The 23,754-nt window shown below is 36.6% G+C and overlaps 1 protein-coding gene across 1 annotated transcript in view; it reads left to right on the forward strand.

The window, feature by feature from the left end:
• The window catches only part of LOC132483448 (bifunctional heparan sulfate N-deacetylase/N-sulfotransferase 3), a 153,133-nt gene extending 139,256 nt beyond the window's left edge, over positions 1–13,877 (forward strand). Inside the window, exons 12-13 of the mRNA XM_060088733.1 lie at positions 8,285–8,387; positions 13,758–13,877. Coding sequence (XP_059944716.1) covers positions 8,285–8,387; positions 13,758–13,877 — 223 coding nt within the window. The remainder of the gene's footprint in view (positions 1–8,284; positions 8,388–13,757) is intronic.
• Positions 13,878–23,754: the final 9,877 nt, after the last annotated feature.

Below are 23,754 nucleotides of genomic sequence, written 5' to 3' on the forward strand. Positions count from 1 at the left end.
AATGTACTGCCATCCGTTTCTTTTTATATTTTCTTGTCAATCAATTAGCCTGACACACCTTGTAAAAACCAGCAGTTGTACCTGTTGTAGAATATTTGGAACTTCATGTCATTGACTTAGGTCTAAATCCTCCTTCATCCATGCCCTTTGCAATTGTTCTGAATCCTGCCCTCAAAATTTAGTTATTCTTATTAAACTAATTGTACTGGTAAGTTGTTTCTTACTTGGAGATCTTGGAGATGACTGGGTGTAGAAAATGTATGTTCACAGGAATGTCATTTATTGCTTCATATTTTTCCTGCTAATGATAGTTAAGACTACCTCTTTGGTAGTTTAAAAAAAATTATTTAAAGCCTTCGAAGAACGTACTGCACTGCAAACAGATATGAATTCTCAACTAACCACATAAATCCAGTTCTTTGCACACAGTAGAATAAATGAATCAAACTAGGTCTATGCAAAGGTTTTACCATACAGTCTTGGCATGAAAGAGTACTCCAGTTTAAGAGATCTATAAATTGATTGTCTTCAATATTTAAAAAGCTCCAACTTCAAAACTATTTTCAAGAAAAATGGCAATAAATTTCTATTGTTGAGTGTTATTTTTTCTTTTCCACAATCACTACAGAAGTGTTCAAGACTTCCAAATTTCACACAGTCATGGATGGTCTATGATATCTTAAAATCACTTAGTACTGTCATCATGGATTTTAAATGATATATTGAATCCGTAAAAATCTGATTTTCTTAGTGAGTGTGGTTGTGATCTGAAATAAGCAGTTTAAGCTTTAAAAAATATAAATGGGAACTCTCTCATTCAATTAAGTAAATTCACATTTTACAATTCTTGTTCAACATAACCCTAATCCCTAAATTATAAATAACATTGATAATACTAACATTATTTTAGCTTGCATATTATGTTTTTAGTGTTTAAAAGCTGTCTAATCATTTAAAAAGCAGGAAAAGTAATGCTCAGCATGGAATTGTGCTAATTTGTATAAACTAAAATGAAAAATGTAAACTTTTAATTTTCCCATGAATATATCCATTCAGAATTATACCAGACATCAATGACTGTGACAGGAGTCTTCCCACTTACAAGTACTAGTTAAATACTAGTGAATACTGAACCTGACATCTTTATTTCTCAGTCAATTAACCTGTTTATTAACATGAATGAAACCAGACTGAGTTATATGAATTTTTAATAATAATTTACAATGAAAATTTCAATAAATGGACAATAAGGATTTGAAGGCCAGGAGTTGAATGAAGATTTTGTGTTTGTTTTGTTTTGTTCTGTGGATGGGGCTTAACTAAGTCATAAAGAACTGAAGCTGCTTCAGCTGTTTCTAATATTACTTCCCCTGGCAACCAAATTTATATTGTCTAGGAATTCTTTCCCTTTTTAGATGAGTTTGAGTAAAATTGTGCCAAATTAAAACTTTTTTTTAGTCGCAAAAAACAGTAGCCATAGTAGCTAAAATCTGCTGGTTCTCTAGATTACCTATGAAACAGCTAGAAATGCTAGGAAGTGAAAAAGAAGAAAATAATCTACTCCAATTTCATATAAATTTGTTTTTAAAAGTGCTTATAACATTTCAAAATCAGTATATGTTTATATGTTCTAAATATTTTATATATATTGCTTTATAACAATACTATGTGATAGACACTATTAGCTCCACTTTTCAGCTACAAAAACTGGGGCACAGAAAAGCTTAGCCAAAAGTCACTCAGCAAGTAAGTTGAGGAGGCAGGATTGAAACACAATCATTCCTCTGGAGCCTACACTGTCAATTTATTAAGCTCTTCAAATTGGCACAAGAGGGACTTCCCTGGCGGTCCAGTGGTAAAGAATCCACCTTCCAATGCAGGGGACATGGGTTCAATCCCTGGTCGGGGAACTAAGATCCCACATGCCGCGCACAGGGCAACTAATCCCACGCACCACAACTACTGAGCTCGCGCTCCTCAGCTAGAGGGGCCACATGCCGCAAACTACAGAGCCCACGTGCTCTGGAGACTGCACGCCACAACTAGAGAGAAAACTGCGCACCACAATGAAAGATCCGTCATGCCTCAACAAAGATCCCCCATGCCCGCCATAAAAATATAATAAATAAGTAAAATATTTTTTAAAAATTGGCACAAGAACCAGAGAAAAACAATATTGTAAATTTTTACTAATGAATAATATAACAAGAGGAGGTATCAATACTTCCTTTAAAAAACTGAAATCTTAAAATGAGCTTTTTAAGTTGTCTCAGACATTATCAAAAGAATCCATTTCTACAGAAATGCAAATCAAAACTGCAATGAAGTACCATCTCACACCAGTCAGAACAGCCATCATCAAAAAGTCTACAAATAGGGCTTCCCTGGTGGCGCGGTGGTTGAGACTCCACCTGCCAATGCAGGGGACACGGGTTCAAGCCCTGGTCTGGGAGGATCCCACACGCTGCAGAGCAACTAAGCCCGTGAGCCACAACTACTGAGCATGTGCTCTAGAGCCCACGAGCCACAACTACTGAGGCCCATGCGCCTAGAACCCGTGCTCCGCAACAGGAGAGGCCACCACAGTGAGAGGCCTGTGCACCGCGATGAAGAGTAGCCCCCGCTCACCATAGCTAGAGAAAGCCCACGCACAGCAACAAAGACCCAATGCAGCCAAAAATAAATAAAATAAATGAATTTATATTAAAAAAAAGTCTACAAATAACAAATGCTGGAGAGGGTGTGGAGAAAAGGGAACCCTCCTACACCGTTGGTGGGAATGCAAGTTGGTACAGCTGCTATGGAAAACATTATGGAGGTTCCTCAGAAAACTAAAAGTAGAATTACCATATGATCCAGCAATCCCATTCCTGAGCATATATCCAGAGAAAACTATCATTCAAAAAGATACAGGCAGCCTTTCATAGCAGCACTATTCATGATAGCCAAGACATGGAAACAACCTAAATGTCCATTGACAGATGAATGGATAAAGAAGATATGGTGTATACATATAATGGAATATTGCTCAGCCATAGAAAATGACATAATGCCATTTGCAGAAACATGGATGTAACCAGAGATTATCATACTAAGTGAAGTAAGTCAGAAAGAAAAAGACAAATACCATATGATACCACTTATATGTGGAATGAACCTATCAATGAAACAGAAACAGAATCACGGACATAGAGAATAGACTGGTGGTTGCCAAGGGGAAGGGGGGAGGGCAGAGGATGGACTAGGAGTTTGGGGTTAGTAGATGCAAACTATCACATATAGAATGGATGGACAAGAAGGTCCTACTGTATAGCACAGAGAACTATAGTCAATGTCCTGGGATAAACCATAATGGAAAAGAATATAAAAAAGAATGTATATGTAGGTATAAGTGAGTCACTTTGCTGTACAGCAGAAATTAACACAACATTGTAAATTAACTATACCTCAATTTAAAAAAACAAATAAAAATGTGATATATATCAGTACATCCAATGGAATACTATTCAGCAATAAAAAAGAATAAATTTTGAAACATGCTAAAAAATAAATAAAAATAATCCATCTCCAGACACATTGTCACTTTGCATAATAAATGTGTAATCACAGTGATATGCAAATTAAAGCTACATTGAGATACTATTAGAATGGCTATAATCCAAAAGACAATACCAAATGTTGGTAAGAATGTGGAGAAACTGGAAACCTCATATATTGCTGATGGTAATGTATAATATATGGCCACTTTAGAAAAGCAGTTTTGCAGTTTCTTAAAAAATTAAACAGAAGTTTACAAATAATCCAATTCCACTCCTAGGAATCTACCCCAAAAGAAATGAAAACCTAGGTCCACAAAGAATTGCTCACCACAGCATTATTCATAATAGCCAAAAGCTGGAATCAATCTGATAAATGGATTTAAGAAAATTTGGCATATCCACACAATTCAGTATTCGTTCACAGAAATGTTATTTCAATGTAAAGACATTTCAAACATTCTTGCACCTTCTAAGTGTAATCTGAATGTTCCCTGGGATTCACCTGCCCAAGGAGAAAATGAAGGTCACATTTTCATTAATATAGAGATGTTACTAGTTGGAGGCTGAATCATTGGAGAATCTTGATTGTTCATGCCCACAAGTCTCTTCCAGTTATTTCTAAACTTCCCCAGGTAATACTCCACACAAACTTAAGAACCAGTGCATTCTCGCTTTTTCTTTAATTCAACAAAGATTTATTGAATGACTATTATGGCATGACTCTGGGTACACAATGATAAAGTATCCCTACCTCTAGGAAGGGATAACCATGGAGAGACACTAAACAACACATAAAATTTTCTCCAAAATGTTCTCTTCCTGAAAGCCTTTAAAGAGGATCCTAGCCATTACTAGTTACCACACGAAATGACTAGCTGCCAGTGCCTACACAAAAAGGTTGTTTCCTTGCTGTTCTACCAGATATTAGTAGTCCTGAGGCTAATTTTCAGAGGGACACTGCTGATATTCTGAAAAGATGTGGGAGAAGATCTTTCTCCATCTCATGTCAAGCTTCTCCACTTGGGCTCTGAATTGCTCACAAGGTCCTTCATCAACACCAATCCCTCACCTTCTCAGGCAACCTGAAAAATAATATGATCTCTCTTCTACCTTCCTCTCCTTTTTGTTTCCACTATGATACAGTTACACCACTGCTTGTGAACTTATGCTTACAGAACTTACAGATGTCTGGGCTAGGTGTCAGCTCCACAGACACACATTTTTATCAATAAAGCCCAGCATGACAGCCCACTGCATGAGATGTAATCAATTAGCAGAGGCGAAAGAAAAACCTATTTTTCTTTTGATTTTTAATTTTAATATGTGTGAAGTTAGCGTTTCTTAAAGAAACATTCTGTCAGAAAGCTGCTCATTTTAACATAAGGCATGTGTATGTTGCAGACATGTATCTATAGTTAGGTATATTAGTAAAAAAAACCATAATAATAGCTAGTCTGGATTCTGGATTTTGATCATTTAAATACTTAAAATGAGTCATAATTCAGTTATGGAAATTACCAATATCAAAATGTTCATGAAAAATGTTTTATCAATAGCAGACTTCCAGAAATGTTGATGTGTTAGAGCTTCCCAGCTTTCGTGTATAGATTATTTCAATCATCGTCTCTATTTTTTAAATTTATTTATTTTATTGACGTTAGTTGATTTATTAATGCTCTCCTTTCTTAAACCTCTATGAAACATTTATTCAGTTGCCTTACAGATGCAAACAAGAATATAAACAACATGGAGATACATCATATTGTGTCTTGATCCCACACAATTGCTTTAATAATGATCAGAAATGGGCTTTGCACAAGTAAGATGCGAGTAATCCTTTAGTGTCTCTAATATCCAAAGCAGGGCAGAGACAGAGATATAGGTTTGCCTTCTTTTCATAGGGCTATAGTTATAAAGTCTACAACATTAGCTACAGAAAGACTACTCTCCAATCACACATTCAATCACAATATAATTTTAAATCAGCTTTACTGATGTGTAATTTACATATAATAAAATCCACCCATTTTAATTGTACAGTTTGATGAATTTTGACAAACGTGTACTGTTGTATACACCATCACAATCAAGATATAGAACATTTCCATGAATCCAAAGTTTCCACATGCTCTATTGCAGTCAGTCCTTTCCCCTCACCCCTGGAGCCCTAGCAACCACTCTTCTACTTTCTTTCACTTAGCATAATGCTTTTGACATTCCTCCTTGTTGTTACATCTATCAGTAATTGGGGTTTTTTTATTGTTCAGTAGTACTCCATTTTATGGATATACCACAATTTGTTTATCCTTTCACCAGTTGATGGACATAGGGTTGCTTCCACTTGGGGGCTACTATGAATGAAGCTACCACGAACATTTGTGTACAGATCTTTGTGTGGACATATATTTTCATTTCTTTTGGATAAAGACCTAGAAATGGAATTAGTGGGTCATATAGTAATTACATATTTAACTTTATAAGAAAGTTTCCAAAGTGTCTGTAATATCTTAAATTTCTACCAAAAGGTGTAACAGTTCTAGCTGTTCCACATCTTTGCCAACACTTGGTATTGGTCTTTTTAAGTTAAGTCATTCTAGTATCTAGTGGTATTTCATTTGTGATTTTAATTTGCATTTTCTTAATGACTAATGATACTGAGCAAATTTGCATTTGTTTATTGGTCATGCATCTATGTTTTTGATAAAGTGTCTATTCCAATCTTTTACTCAATTTTTATTGGTAATGTCATTTTTTTTATTGAGTTCAGTTGTATATTCTGAATATAAGTCCTTTATTAGATTAACATTTTACAAATATTTTTGCCCAACATGTGGTTTCTCTTTTCATTTTCTTAAGTGTTTTAGAAAAGCAAGTTTAAATTTTGATGTATTCAAAATTATCATTATTCTTTTATCATTCATCCTAAGAAGTCTTTGCCTAACCCAAAAATTTTCTATGTGTTTTTTCCTATGTTTACTTCCAGAATTCTTACAGTTTAGCTCTTAGCTCATTCATGAAATGAGATTTCATTTCAAGTTAATTTTCATATACAGTGTGAGGTCAGTGTTCATATTTTCCATATAGATATCCAATTTTTCCAGTTCAATTTATTTAAAAGACTGTCCTTTCCCATTGAACTACTGTGGCACCTACTTTTGAAAATCAGTTGACAGTAGATGTGTTGGTCCGTTTCTAGATTCTATTTTGTTCATTGACCCATTGGTGCCAATACTACACAGCCTTGATTACTGTGGCACTATAGTAAATCTTGAAACTAAATAGTATAAGATCTCCAACTTTGATCTTCTCTTTCAAATTGTTTTAGCTTGTCTAAAACAAATTATTAGCTTGTATCTCCATATACATTTTATAATCATTTTTTCAATTTCTACCAAAAAAAAAAGTCCACTGGAGTTTTGGACTCACATTGAATATCTAGATAAATCTGGAGATGAGACAGATATTTTTAAAATATTTAGTCTTCTGATCTGTGAACATGGTATAGCTCTTTTTTGTTTATGTCTTCTGTAATTTCACTTAACAACTGTCGTTTTCATTGTACAGATCTTGCATACATTTTGTGCTAAATTTATCCCTAGGTATTTCATGTTTTTACGCTAATTTAAATATTTTAATTTCAATTTCCAGTTGTTCATTGTTTACACTATAGTTTTAAGAAAAAGTTAGAAGCAGCATTCTGGGAAGTAGTATGAATTAAAGACAAAAGGAAAAGGTGGCCCTAAATGATAATTCTTTCTAATGAAGAAAAAATTATAGCAATAGAATTGTTGAATAACAAAAGCCATGTGAAAGAATCATCATTGCTGTTACTTTCACTTTTATATTCAAGCATGGAAATTACTATTTATTCATAATGAATGATAATACAGAACATATCCAGAGACCAGTGAAGAAAAAACGCCCTCTACCTAGGGTCAGGAGGCTTAGACTTGAGTTGTCACCTGCATACTGAAAAAGTATATAGTCCAAGATAAATAAACCTTGACAAGCACTTCCTTCTTTCTCATTTTTTTATTCAACTAACAGTTGGTGAGTGTTCACGAAGAGCCAGACGCTGTGCTAAGTGCCATTAAATGGGACAAATGCTATACTCCATATCATTAAGGGGTTATAAGAAAAGCTCAAATGAGAAAGGGTTATATGAAATATTTTGGTAAACTAAAATATAAGTTTAATGTGCTACTATTATGTTTATTACAATTATGTCATGAAAATCTTTTTTATAGGTGTTATTACTTTAATACAGAGCTCATACCAAAATAAGGAAGTGTCTCTGGAAAAAAATTTAATGGATTAGAGCTAGAGACTCCTGAAATTCATCACTCCATGACACACCAAAACCTCTTCTTCTATTAACCTGTAACTGAATGGTACAAGTACTGTGTAAATCCGTAGATATGAAGACTGACTTGTCATTTTTAAAACCTGCAAAGGGAAAGAATGGGCTTGACATTTATAAAACTTTTTCCTTCCAGATGAAGGAGGTAGGCTTATTAATTTCTATTAATAGGAGACCTTCTGCTGACAGTTTTTCTATTAGAAATCTGGCAAACTCACAAATATGACAGATGGACTGAGAATTCAGAAGTATGCCAAAAGACTTTATGTAAAGTGATGCAGTCAAAAAATATGCCAGTTTCCTTGGTTATAGATTAATATCCAAATAATTAAAAATACTTGCTTGAAAAATACTTTTTTGTTCTTTGTATTTTTTATTTTTTTAGGTTTGATTCTCATAAAGGTTTCTGGTGTCAATTACTGGAAGAAGGTAAAACAAAATGCCTTGGAAAGAGCAAAGGAAGAAAATACCCTCCAATGGATCCTGAGGTAAGTATAGAGCTTAAAAATACAAACTAAATAAGCAAAATGATACATAAAAATATATCTATTTTCTTAGAAAAGTGATTAAAATAAAAATTCACCCTTTATAAAAATTAAAAGTGACATTTGGATTAGAATGCATTCAGGTTGCTTGTTTTGCTTTTTCCAGTAATTATCTTACCTGTCATGCAAAAATAAAAGAAAACAATAGAATTTGCCATTTTGAATCAGAACGAAGAAGGCAACATCTCATTCCAAAAAGAGTGATACATTCACAGAAATTTTAGCACTAAAAATGTTAACTGAAACCAAGGCAGGAAATATATCAACTGGAAATTGAAAATAGGCCCAAAAGATTTTATTTTCACTGTCTAAGTCACTCTCTAGTAGTAAGTGTGGCCTGCATAATAACATTAATTATTGGTATACTAAGTTTTGAACTGTTAATACATTAATAAGATGAAAGAATGAATATATTTCCCAAATGTATAACATACTAGCAGATAATTTAGGCTGTGGAGAATGGAGACACCCAAACTTAGCAGTAGGTATGTAGCGTTTCGTGTTTATTCTGTTCCAAATGGTGACATAGTGATCACTTAAAGCTACAGTTTTCCCACTTTGTAGATGCTATATATTTACTTTAAAGCTTATTTCACATATATTAAAATTTATTAATATCATTTTGATTTCATAATCAGTCCAGTTAACATATAGTTTGGACATAAGAATGCAAGTAGATTGATTTTGTAAAAAAATTTTTTTTAACTCAAAAATTAAGACATTATTTGGCATCGTTTTCCCACAATGTTTAATATATTATGGTAACTAAGAATCCTGCAGTGGTCTGAGAATCCTAACATGGTATGAACTTGTCTGGATACTTTTTAATACTTGAAGACTTTAAGGACCTTTTTTCCAACCTGATAGAGACAGAGCCTCTAACAAGCTAAGCTCACTAAGCTCACAATTAAATTCTATCTAAAAGGCATTGTGGAGGTTCTTGTTCTTTTGATAAACAAATTGCATTCTCAGAACTCCAATTTTCTTTGGTGGGTTATTAAAATATACCTTCAGAGCACTATGAAAACAAACCTTACATATTAATAAATATTCAAGGGCAATTCCCATTGTATTTCAAGACAGTAATATAAAGTATCTCATTTTCATGTATGTCAAAGCTATCTCTCTATATATTTATTAAAACTAAAACATTCAAGACACTGTAGAACATCTTTCTTAGTATTTTATTTCACTCCTATCAAACACATACTGAGACATAATATTAAGTTTGTGGTAGAGAAAGATAAGAAAAACATAACTTTTCAGGATATCATTATCTCCATATCTCCCAACAAGATTACTGTGTAATACATCCCTAAGATATTTTTTCTCAAACACCTCTGACACCAAATGTGTGAGTTTTCCATACCAACCAATTCTCCAGTTTTCTGCAGACACCAGCTAGGTATCCTGCAGTTTAATCCAATTCTGACACTAACTATTCAGGGTTAGTGTAGCCCCACAGATTAAGGGCTCAGCCCCACAGAACTGCCCCCTTCAGACTCCAGTAACAAGTAGTGGGTTCCCAGGTTACTCACACTTCTGTCCAACTTGGCTACAAATCAGGGGTTCCCATGATCCCCTCATCAGGTTTTATGATTTGCTATAATGACTCACACAACCCAGGGAAACACTTTACTTCCTATTATTATAAACAAAGAGGTACTTAGGACAAGGTCCAGAAGGGTCCTGAGCACAGGAGCTTCTCTGTCCCTGTGGAGTCTGGGGTGTACCACCCTCCCAGCACATGGATGCATTTACCAACCCTGACTTACGGAGGTTTCGTTGCACAAGCATGGTTGATTAAATAATTGTCTATTGGTGAATAACTCAATCCCTGTCCCTCTTCCCTTCCCTGGAGGTCAGAGGGAGGGGCTGAAAGTTCCAACCCTCTAATGATATGTTTGGTTCCTCTATAGCAACCAGCCTCCATCTGAAGCTATCTGGGGGCCCATAAGAGTCAAGTCATTAGCAGAAACTCAGAAACTCAGATAAGGTTTAAAGGAACTTATTGTAAATAAGAAAAGACACTCTTTACACCCCTGTCACTCAGGAAATTACAAAGGATTTAGGAGCTCTGTGCCAGGAACCAGAGTCAAAAACCAAATATATATTTCTTATTATATCACAATATCATATACATACTGGATTTATTTGAGGGAGTAGAATAGCTGATTTTGTGCAAATAGTGCCCAGAGAGGAGGCAAGAGTAAAGGGTCCTTCCTGGAGGTAATGGAAACACAAATGTGTACACAGATTCGAATAGGCAGTACTGTCACCACACTGCTTGCTTCTCCTTCTGTTACAGAAAAACACCAAAACCCTTCCTCACAAGTATCACCAAAACATCGTAGGATGCATTTGATCCTGGAAATTAAGAATGCTGTTAGCCTACTTCCACTTTGATTTTGTTTATCAAAATATATTGTAGAGGGGCTTCCCTGGTGGCGCAGTGGTTGAGAGTCCGCCTGCCGGTGCAGGGGACATGGGTTCGTGCCCCAGTCCGGGAAGGTCCCACATGCCACGGAGAGGCTGGGCCCGTGAGCCATGGCCGCTGAGCCTGCACGTCCAGAGCCTGTGCTCCGCAACGGGAGAGGCCACAACAGTGAGAGGCCCGCGTACCGCAAAAAAAAAAAAAAAAAAAAAAAAAAAAAAAAAATATATATATATATATATATATATATATAGTAGAAAGGGAATAAAAACTGACATTTTAAATGAACCACTAAGTCTATGACCTCTCCAAATCAGAAGCATTTAATAGATTCTTTAATAATAGGCCAATAAACCACCTGATATTGAATTTATTATACGATTCCTTCTTTTACCATATATTATTATTCCCTCTTATTACATTAATTTCATGAGTTTGCATGAAGTAGACTATGTTGGCATACTTAGCATATATCCTATCTGTGATTTATCATCTAAAATAGTCCCTTTCTGGGGCTTCCCTGGTGGCGCAGTGGTTGAGAGTCCGCCTGCCGATGCAGGGGACGCGGGTTCGTGCCCCGGTCTGGGAAGATCCCACATGCCGCGGAGCGGCTGGGCCCGTGAGCCATGGCCGCTGAGCCTGCGCGTCCGGAGCCTGTGCTCTGCAACGGGAGAGGACACAACGGTGAGAGGCCCGCGTACCACAAAAAAATAAATAAATAAAATAAAATAGTCCCTTTCTGAATGATGGTCAGATAACAATGTATGTACAATAAATCCTGCATATCACTGAGTTCTGTCCTAGTAACTTTTGGCCTGAATATATTAGACTCTCAAATAGGACATGTTGTACTTTACAAATCTCATATCAGTTATCTTGCCATATGAGAGAGCAGAGCAACAAGAAGAAAGGGTACTTGATTATAGGGACATGATTACAGGAACCAACATACACAAATAATAGGGCACAGGACAAGGGTTTGGCTACAGAGGTAGCACTGATACAGGCAGCCAGGTTTGAAAATAATGCCAAAAAGACCAAAAAGTTGAGGTATAGTTGAGATAATCCTCAGTATCAGGAGGTACGATCCAAACTGCAAAGGAATGTGTGGTAGGTATTGATCCCAGGAGGTTCAATTCTAAAATTAGTTAAGATGTTGGAGAATCCTTTGCCATATGGAAAATACTAGGGAGCAAGAGGGCAGGCGCTGGGCAGCCCCGGGGCTGCTGTTGTTCCAGGGCTTCTCTCATAAAGAGGAACAATGCAAAGTAAGACCTTAAGAGAAAACACAGTGGGGAAGTTTGGAAACTTAGCCTCTGCACAAAGGCCTAGGGCTCAGCCCTGGATTCCAGGTCTGCCTGGCAGCAAAGGAGGCACAAAATGATCAGGCCCCCAGATGGAGTATCTGGGAATATGATTTGTCTCCACCTCTCTCTGGCCTGGGTGTACCAGCTGGGCCTGTCAGTGGTTTTAGAGCTAATGACCATGGAAGACCAAAAACAGAAGTGAGACAAAGGTTTGGGTTCTCCCTTGATCTCAGTGATGGTTAGAATATAGCACAAATGTCAGCCTGGTTCCAGTGATCATAATGACTACAAAAACCACTATGTTTCTGGGCTTCTCTGGTGGCGCAGTGGTTGAGAGTCCGCCGGCCGATGCAGGGGACATGGGTTCATGCCCCGGTCCAGGAAGGTTCCACATGCCGCAGAGCGGCTGCACCCGTGAGCTATGGCCACTGAGCCTGCGCGTCCGGAGCCTGTGCTCCGCAACGGGAGAGGCCACAACAGTGAGGGGCCCTCGTACCAAAAAAAAAAAAAAAAACTCACTATGTTACATAGCAATTATCAATATAAAACAAGATGTTTTTTTATGGCCTTTAAAATGGGGTACCAGATATGACATTTTAAAAGACTAGCACAAGGAATTAAATAAAAACTTTTTAAAGATTCAACTCAACTAAAAACCTCAGAGTAGGGACTTCCCTGGTGGTCCAGTGGTTAAGACCCCATGGCGGGAAAACTAAGATCCCACATGCCACACGGTGTGGTCCAAAAATAATAATAAAAATAAAAAATTAAATTAAATTAAAACCTCAGAATAGTGTAAAGCAGGGAGGTACAAATACAGATTTAGAAATCCGTCCTTCACAACATTCCCAACAATGGTCATTTAAACTACATATAAACCCCACTAAACACCATCTTACAATACAGCACTTTCCATTTCTGACAATTTCAATTATTAAACTATTTTTCTTTATTGAAGGGAAATCTACTTCCCTATAAGTCAGGATAGTTTATAAGGCATTCCTTTCCTTCCTTGGGTCAAATAGTACAAATATACCAGGTTATAGGTTTACCTAGTTTACCTATTATATTTTTAAGGTTTACCATAGTACTGTTTTAGCAGTAAATATTTTGTGTATGCCTTAAAAGAGCTCTTAAGAAAATATTACCTTTAAAATCTAAATGTAAATTAATGATGACAAAGGAGTATTTTATTTTATAGATTTACCAACCCAACTCTTATTCCAAAGCCAGGATAGTTTTAATAGAGCATAATATTAGACCCAATCAGTTATTACAGCTATATTTCTAGCAATTCAATCTAGTTATTTGAACATTTAATTCTGCACAAATAAATCCCATGTTTAATATGAAAACCCTTTCCCTAGTGAAAACAGCATATGTGTTTGGAGTGTGTATTTTGAAGAACAGAGTCACTGTGTTTATATTGTGCTAAACAAATAGTCCACATGCTTAATATCAGTTTTAAACCAGCATGGTTTACTTGACACAGATGTAAACATCGTCAAAGTATTTGAAGTATACTTTAAAAAACAAAATTAAATGTCCTTTCATCTCCTCCTCCCATCTCAGAGCAGAGTGTTTTTATCCAGCTACTATCGGGACCACAACGTGGAACTCTCCAAGCTGCTGCACAGACTGGGGCAGCCCCTGCCATCCTGGCTGAGACAGGAGCTGCAGAAAGTGAGATAGCACTGAGAGACATCTCGAGAATGCATCTCCGTGGAATGCTCACCTCTCCCAGAGCTTCCAGGGGCTACCAAAAGGCGGTTTATAAACATACCTCTTCAAATGAGAAAAAAAGAACAAAGGTCCTTCCATGTGCTGGCATGTGGATGAGTAGAAACAAAACAAACAAACAAAAGAAGTATCTGTTACAAGCCTTGAGGCCTATGGCCTTTCTCTTAACATTGGAGCCTGTGGGGTCATTGGAGACTACTGTGCACTCATGTGGAAATCAATAGCAACCAATATAGATATCAAACACAAATGCAGAACTGTCCCATTTCGTAGTAATATTTACACTTTTATATATCAACCAAGATTGGGTCTCTGTAGATTTTTAGGCTGCTGTTTGCCTGTACAATGTTTTATTATTCTTCGATTCTATAAAGTGTCCTACAAAACAAGAAGCAAACATCACAATGTAGCATAAGACGCTAAAGGCCTAACATCCATGAAAAATGAAAAATGCTTGCCAAAATGTAAATCCACTGAAGTATTTAGAATTATAAATTACAGCTTGTGCTAGATCAAAGAGCGGAAAAGTTATATATGAGCTTTATCTGCATCCAAAAAAAAAAAAGTGCTATAGCAGAAAAAAATGTGAGTTTTCATCCACATAGTCTAGTACATTTATGTAAAAGTTACTAACTTCTCTATCATAATTGTTATTCTGAAAGATGCATTGTAAAGCCATTGGATTGGAAATAGAAACACACTAAGTATACCAAAACAGTAAGAAGTAATGGAAAGTGTACTGACTAAATCCTCTAAAAGGGAGAAACTGTAGGGGTCGTAAGATATCTGATTGACAGCCTATGTCCCTTTTCTGTGAGCTGCAGATCAACTCCGGTAGTCCTCACTGGTTCTACAGAAACGCTTGCATAGAATCTGACGTATGTGTCATCTCCAGAAACAGACTGACTTTTCAATGTAAATAATTTTTTTTTAACGTTCCCAAGAACAAAACCTATTAAATGAAAACTAAGGACGTTTCTTTAGATGATATGTTAGGTTATTTACATTTAAATTATAGAAAAACTACATCGTTTCAGATAATTCAAAATGAAATTGTGTAATGTAGAGATTTATTACAGAAAACAAACTAACATATGATTTTTGCAATGATACAAGGCAGAAAAAGATAAGCAAAGCCCAGTCCGATTTTTTAAGAACATTTCATACATCACTCTCATGGAAGACAATAGAACACAGTTAAATTTTTGAGTTATCTACTAAATTAAATGGAAGAAGTACAAAGATGAGCGAGGCATGGTTTTAAAATATATTTACGCTTAAATTTTTAATGATTATATGATTAATGAAGTATTCAAAAAAAGAAAAGAATGTCATACTTATTTTCCTGTGCTTATATTTACTTAGTTTTTAAATGTACTCTGCACATAAAAAATTTAAGTAGTAAATAAATTCCCTGCTATGATTACATAAGCCTTTATGAAATGTTATCAAAAGTATGATTAGGGGAAAAAAGATATGCCCAAATATTTTCATTGCCATTATAATGTGTGAAACTAAACTCTATCAATTATGCATTAATTAGAAAACAAATTTTGAGACACTTCCACTAACTATAAAATTTTTAATTGCATTATAACTATTAATTTAATTTTGTTTTATATACCCAAATGATATATTAATTTTAAAACAAACAAGCTATTAGCAGAAAGAATTAGACAAAGAACCAGGTTTTAAGATTCCTGACAGTAAAAGCAAAATCAAAGTCATTTGGACAAACATGGTAAAGTCAGTCTTCATGCTTACTGCTACCATTTTTGAAGCAGCACATGCCCAGCATCCCAGGAAAATAAATACAGCCTTTAATCTCCACTAATTTCAGAAAACTAGCTTAAGAGGGTCATACATAGTGAGAATACGCCCCAGTAATTACATATGGTATTATGTTTTCATTTCAACAGCAACAGTTCTACTGATTTAAAAAAAAAAGAAAAAGAACACATTTATGTTTCAAGGATGAGGTGTGCATTTAGACTTCTAAACAAAGCTGCTATTGGCATAATTTTGCCTGGGTACACTGAATCAACTAAACAGCTCACCCTTTAAGAAATGTTAAAAACACACTGGATGCTTGTGTAACGAAAGGAGAAAAAAGAAGAGATCATATCAAAATTTACTCATTCATAGTACAGATATTATGCTACCTAGAGCAGCAAACCTTTGCAAGGAATTTTGACCACTCAGTATATCTGGGAGGCAACTCAAATTCTAGAGGACACATAATTTCTGCATTGTACACTCCAGCTGGTTGTTATGCTCTTCTGGAAGGAACATAAATACATATGGGAAAAGATTGAGAGATAATGTGATTTTAAACTAGCTTTGTATAGAATTCCTTTTTCATTGCTTAAAATATGAAACTTCCTCAGGAAGAAATGAAATGGTTATTTCAATGTTTATAGCTATAATATTCTTGTCATTCACATTGAATGAAAATTAATGGAAACGTTTTTTTCTCTGAGTTTTTTAAAATAAAAAACCTGGATATAATTCTGATAGTAGCATGGTACCTCATATGTTCAACAATAAACTGTGATAAGAAAATGAAGAGTTTGGGCCTGGTAATTTTAGGTAATAAGTAGGCATTTCTTTGATTGTTTGTGTTTGCCTGTGACAGAGTGGGAGGTGGTCACAGAACATAGGTACCACTAATACAGTTCTAAATGGAGAGACACATGGAAAACTTCCCAGGAGGAAATAAGTTTATTTTTAACAATATAACCTTTAACAGATCTTCTAATCAATGTTAGTCTTTTTTTTTTTTTTAGTTCTTATAGATATAAAACAGTTCCTAGCGTCACTCATGAAACCAGAGAATAAGAGAAGCACACAGCTGTTACTTAACAGACTTGAGAACTTGAATAATTATAGCATTTCTTACTCCCAGTGCTCAGCTCTGCTCCCGACACATCGGCGCCTTTCTTTAGAGCTTTAAAAGGCGTTAGCTAGGCTCTCTTTTATTAAAAATCTAGCAAAAACAAACTATCTGCAAAAAAGGGGGTCGGGAGAGTTAGACATTTATCTACATTTTCCACAAAACTTTTTCTCTAACCCAGTCCCTTTCTTTTCTAAACATCAGGTTTTCTCATATTGCAACCCACCCTGTCAACATACACCAGTTGATTCCTCATAGGATTATCTCCCAGACGCACAGTTCCCCAATCCAGAGTACATCTGACTCCCAATTTTCTAAGTATGCCATCCTATGTTCTATCTACTCCAGGACCAACTGGTGAGTGGCTAATAAACCAACCCCACTGACGTTAGGGGCTTATAATGACTTAACAATATTTTACTTTCCAGAGATATCAGCACTGCATTTCCAGGAGATAAGTTTTAGGCTAAAGGCTCACTAACGGGGAGGCACTGAACAGTTCAAATATTTTAAAATGAAGGGATTTCTCTCTTTTGGAATCATACTCTATGGCTGAGTTCTGTTCTGCCAAAGCTGACTCTGCTTGGTTACCACCTACAGCATAGCTGCTGCCTTCTTCCTGCCCACCCTACCCCATACACACACACCCATCCCCAAAGAGATGGCAGTCATGGCAACAGCAATGATTACTTGTGGTGGATAATCCTTAAGAAATTATTTGTGTTGGCTTGAAATGTTCACCTTCTCTTCACTTACTTTACCCAAAAGCAAACTAAATTTTATAAGGTCAAGCCGTGAATTTTAGCTTTGAGTATAAAAGCTAAAGACACAGTGTGACATTGATTCCATTCCCAAGAAAATCTAGACTCTACTTTGAGGAAGCCTCTCACCTGTGGCCAAGGGTACCTAAGAGAATTTGAGGACCACTTTTCCCCATCCATTGCTACTACTAGTTCTTGCTGTTTTTGTCCTCAATTTGTTGTCTATATGGTTCTTGATATATCCAGTGCTCTTAACAAAAGTCACAAACATTTATTCACTTATTTACTAGTATGTGAAATTTATTTCTTACTCTGCCCTTCCACCTTCTTCCATTAATCCTGTAACTATCTTAATCTTTGAGTTTCTATCATTTTTCAGTCTATTCCCAAAAGTTATATACACAAAGATTAATAAATCACTGAAATTGGAACCTGCTAGATTTTCGCCATCTCTCTTTTTAGAGAAAGAAGAATCATGAATAGTGTCAATATGTGTTTAAGAAAGACATTCATTTGCCAGATTCAGGTCAGATATTTTACTTGCCTAGCATTCCCTTTCACGGAAGTCAAGGCAAATTTCACAAATTAAATACTCACAGCATAAAGTCTCCAAGATATTGTTAGGAAGAATGTATTTACCCACACTTTATCATACAAAAAACTGAAACTGAATGAAATGTGAAACATTTCCAAAGCACACAGGATCTATGACAAATCTTACATAAAACTATCTATATCAAGCTGTTTCTTGGTTATGAGGGAATAAATTAAGTGCAGGAAATGCCTGCTGTCTGCATTTCTGATGCCAAAATGCTCTATTTCAAATCAATAACTGAAATGGAAAGCAGATCTTGCTCTTAAATATTATGCATAATTTATACAGTTGGACCAGAGAAGATTGGTCTTCTTTTCTCTATTTGGTAAATACTATTCTGAATCTGAATTTTTTCAGTTTCAACCACTTTAAACAGAAATGCAAGCTCAAAATGCTAGATATTCTTAGGGCTGTGCTGTATCTTTTCAGAACCTAATTTACATCTTTCAAAGCAAACAAAGCTTTTAAAAGCCCACAAAACATATGCCATCAAAAAATAGGGTTTGCTTCACATACAGATGAACAAATTGACAAACTTATAAGAAGTTAAAGATTCTAATTTTAAAAACAATAAAAAGCTATGAAAATGTAATACTGGGACTTCCCTGGTGGCACAGTGGTTAAGAATCCACCTGCCAATGCAGGGGAAACGGGTTCAATCCCTGGTCTGGGAAGATCCCACATGCCACACAGCAACTAAGCCCTAGTGCGTCACAACTACTGAGCCTGCACTCTGGAGCCCGCGAGCCACAACTACTGAAGCCCGTGCACCTAGAGCCCGTGCTCCGCAACAAGAGAAGCCACTGCAATGAGAAGCCCACGCACTGCAATGAAGAGTAGCCCCGGCTCGCCACAACTAGAGAAAGTCCGCACACAGCAACAAAGACCCAACACAGCCAAAAATACATAAATAAATAAATTTATTTTTTTAATGTAATACTGACAAATCCTCATTCCCACCTATGATCAACTTGATAAAACCATATTGTTTCTATGTCCAGCTAATTACAAGGATGTCCTAAATACAACTGGAATAGTAAACAGGATAGATTAGACCAATGTAGATATTGGTCCAATCTCTGTTCTTAACCAAAATGACACTGGGTAAGTCACTTTTCCTTTGGGGGCCTCAATTTCCTCATCCATCAATGGAAGAAGTCAAATGTGATCATCCCAGCTCTTCCCCTTGCTTTATTTTATCATCAGTTATTATAACATGTGACTCTCCCTGTCTCTCACACATTCTGCCACAGGGCAGGACCTGTGAATTATCTTGGTGGTAAAGCTGGAAGCAGAAAGGTGGCCTGAGTAGTTCAACCCCTTCTCCCTCACTTCTCTTTGGAGAACACCCTGGTCTGCTTTTGACCTGTGGTAAGTTCAGCAGAAATCTATGTTTAAATACATTATTTAAAGCTACAAACATAACCAAAAGAACTAGAAACAGAAATAAAAATATGCACTAAAAAATTAGAAAGATGAGCAAGAGTGTAAATGAGGAACAAGGGTCTAAATGAGCCAAACGTCTCATCCTTCATGTGGGAACCAACAGACGCTGCTTAAAGTTCACAAACCAAGAATTTAAGGTAAACGATAGCTGGAATTATGGAGTTAGTCAATACAACTTGGATAGAAATGGTAAAAGGGAGTTAATTACCTTTGACAAATGGGGCTAGGGTGCAGGACCAGGCAGAAATATTTGAAGTTTTATTTCCAAGTGCATGCACTACTTTTATGACAACAACAGCAACAACTATCATTAAAAAAAAAAAAAAAGTCTAAATATTTAGGCCCAACAGTATCCAATCTGGTGGGAAGATCACAGAGGCAAGAGAGCTAAGCAGCAGCTGACTTTGGTGTCAGATGTTGGATGTTACCCTGGAGATTAACTAGTAGGTAAGACCTCGGTGGTGATGCAGAGCCTTACTTAGTGCTGTAGAGCAATGGCTCTAAAAGTAGAGCATGTGGACCCCTGGCAGACCCAAGTCCTCTTCAGGGAGTCTGCAAGGTCAAAACTATTTTTATAATATACCAATTTATCATATTCCTTTGTCACTGTGTTGATATTTTCACTGATTTTGCAAGAGTAATAATGGGTAAAAGTGCTGGTGCTTTAACATAAAACAAGGCAGTAACATCAACCTGTACTCATAGTCATTATATTCTCCACCATCACACAATCATTTACAAAGTCAGCTTCACTTAAGAATAACCTTGACAAAGCAGTAACAATTATTAATACTATTCAATTTCATTCCTTCAGTACCAGTCTTTTTTTTTTTAACACCTTTATTGGAGTATAATTGCTTTACAATGGTGTGTTAGTTTCTGCTTTATAACAAAGTGGATCAGTTATACATATACATATGTTCCCATATCTCTTCCCTCTTGCATCTCCCTCCCTCCCACCCTCCCTATCCCACCCCTCTAGGTGGTCACAAACCACCGAGCTGATCTCCCTGTGCTATGTGGCTGCTTCCCACTAGCTATCTATTTTATGTTTGGTAGTGTATATATGTCCATGCCACTCTCACTTCGTCCCAGCTTACCCTTCCCCCTCCCCATATCCTCAAGTCCATTCTCTAGTAGGTCTGTGTCTTTATTCCCGTCTTACCCCTCGGTTCTTCATAACTTTTTTTTTTTTTCTTAGATTCCATATATATGTGTTAGCCACTATGGAGAAGAGTATGGAGGTTCCTTAAAAAACTAAAAACAGAATTACCATACGACCCAGCAATCCCACTACTGGGCATATACCCTGAGAAAACCATAATTCAGAAAGAGTCATGGGGCTTCCCTGGTGGCGCAGTGGTTGAGAGTCCGCCTGCCGATGCAGGGGACACGGGTTCATGCCCCGGTCTGCGAAGATCCCACATGCCGCAGAGTGGCGAGGCCCGTGAACCATGGCCGCTGAGCCTGCACTTCCGGAGCCTGTGCTCCGCAATGGGAGAGGCCACAACAGTGAGAGGCCCGTGTACCGCAAAAAAAAAAAAAAAAAAAAGAGTCAGGTACCAAAATGTTCATTGCAGCTCTATTTACAATAGCCAGGACATGGAAGCAACCTAAGTGTCCATCAACAGATAAATGGATAAAGAAGATGTGGCACACATATACAATGGAATATTACTCAGCCATAAAAAGAAGCGAAATTGAATTATTTGTAGTGAGGTGGATGGACCTAGAGTCTGTCATACAGAGTGAAGTAAGTTAGAAAGAGAAAAACAAATACCGTATGCTAACACATACATATGGAATCTAAGTACCTGTCTTTTTAATGTTCTCTGTTTCAAAATGTGAAGCATGCCTAGAGCACCTCCACTTCTTAATGAAGTAGATAGCTATCGCAAGGAAAAGCACCTGAGCAATCGTTTGAGTTGCAAATTGAACTAGCTACTTTATTTTTTTATTCAATTTATTTAATCTGAAAAAAACTAGATACTTCATTCACAGAACATCATTTTGACTTAAAAGAATGACTGAGAGGGAACTATGGTTATTCAGACTTGAGTAATTGGCAGACATTTGTTTGAAAAAGAACAAAGTGAGCCTGTCACTTCAAGAAAAACAACTGACAGCATTTACTGCCAATAAGATTTGAGCTTGCAAGTGAAAATAAGAATTGTGTAGAACTTGTGTCTACTACTAGGAGCTTAACAACAGGCTATTATCTAAATGCTTTCTTTGATGAGACTAATGGTGATATTAACAAATATAATTTTTTAATATTATATATTGAAATGTACAAATGTTTGGAATATCTGCACAACTCAGTAAAACAGTATTTTCCAAATGATCCATGTATGAGGTTACAAAATCATTGTACATAGTGCAACCATTATAATGGTAAAAGACCCATTCTTAGGGCAAGATAAACTAATAGTTTTTAATGTAGCAGAGTATGAAAAGCTCATTGATTTGGTTTCAGATTCCACATTACAAATGACCTTTAAAAAATACCACTTGTCAAGTTTTCTCATAGTATCAAAGAAAAATATACACAATTACTTGAAAGGCTATAAATATATACTTCCCTTTCCCAGATACATATTTGGGTGAGCTTCGATTTTCTTCACACACGTCAACAAAAACAACATATGAAAATAGATTAAATGCAAAAATAGATATCAGAATCCAGCTGTCTTCCATTAAGCCAAGCATTAAAGAGATTTGCAAAAATGTAACACAATGCCACTCTTCCACTAATTTTTTTTTTGTTTTGGAAAATAGTTTTTTTTTAATTAAAACTATGATCTTATTATGGATTTGCTCTTGTTGCTTTTAAATTAATTAGTATTTTTTAGTTCCTCAATTTGAATTTCTAGTACAGTAAATTTTTTATTAATTTATTTTTATTGGAGTATAGTTGCTCTACAAGGTTGTATTAGCTTCTACTGCACAGCAAAATGAATCTAGTACAGTAAATATTGATGGATATAACACTTACAAACAAAAGCCATGGGGGTCCTCATAATTTTTTAAAAGATAGAAGGGATCCAGAGACCAAAAAGTGTGAAAACCCCTGGCATAGGAGTTGAAAGTAATTTAAGTACCAAAAGCCAAAACTTACACCATAAATGACAGACAAGAAAGAAAACAGGTGGAAAACCAGACTACACCTCCTATCGCCTTTCCACTCCACTCCCAGACTGTAAGTTGCCTGGCTGGAGATGAAGGAATACTGGAAAGGGAGAAGAGAGGTAAACATGGGTATGAGTTTCTTCTCTCCCCGCTCCTCCTTCTTGCTGCCCAAGTGAGTCATAAAAATGACTGGATGAGAGTTCTTCCTTAAGACTGAGGATCCAAGAGTGGAGAAAGCTGTGTCCTACTTTGCATCTAAAAGTTGGCCAAGCAGCAACCTCCTCTGTGTGCTCTGCCCACCAATGGTATGGGAGCAAAATAGTAACAACAGGACCAGGTGTTCCAGGCATATGATCTAAGACTGTACAAGTTCCACAGGGGCACAGGAGAACATACAAAAATTCCCGTTCTCCGGGGAAGCTGCAAAAACCACTAAGAATAGGCGTATTTAGATCCAAAGGGATGGGGCAGCTAGGACCAGGAGGACACCTGATAACTGCAGGGCATGGGAAGAGCCCAGAACATGGAAGCCATAGACCACTTACCGAAGACTGAACTTGATGAGATTCAACCGGTGCCAGCAGAAGACAGATGATGGCTGAGGCCAAGGTCTCACCCTCTTACCTCATGTCCAAGACAACCTTGGGAAGAAAGGAGAGAAGAATTCTGAAATTGAATGGGGTTTGTTTTGTTTTGTTTTGTTTTGTTTTTGCAGTACGCGGGCCTCTCACTGCCATGGCCTATCCTGTTGCGGAGCACAGGCTCTGGACGCACAGGCTCAGCGGCCATGGCTCATGGGCCCAGCCGCTCCGTGGCATGTGGGATCTTCCCAGACCAGGACACGAACCTGTGTCCCCTGCATTGGCAGGCGGACCCTCAACCACTGCACCACCAGGGAAGCCCCCTTGACTGGATTTTTTTTAAATAGAATTAAAAATTCCTAAAGTGATGAACCATATCTTAAACTGAGACAGTCACTGAAAACTAAAAAAAGCTACATTTCTG

The sequence above is a fragment of the Mesoplodon densirostris genome, chromosome 1 (genome assembly GCF_025265405.1).
Source record: "Mesoplodon densirostris isolate mMesDen1 chromosome 1, mMesDen1 primary haplotype, whole genome shotgun sequence".
NCBI lineage: Eukaryota > Metazoa > Chordata > Mammalia > Artiodactyla > Ziphiidae > Mesoplodon > Mesoplodon densirostris.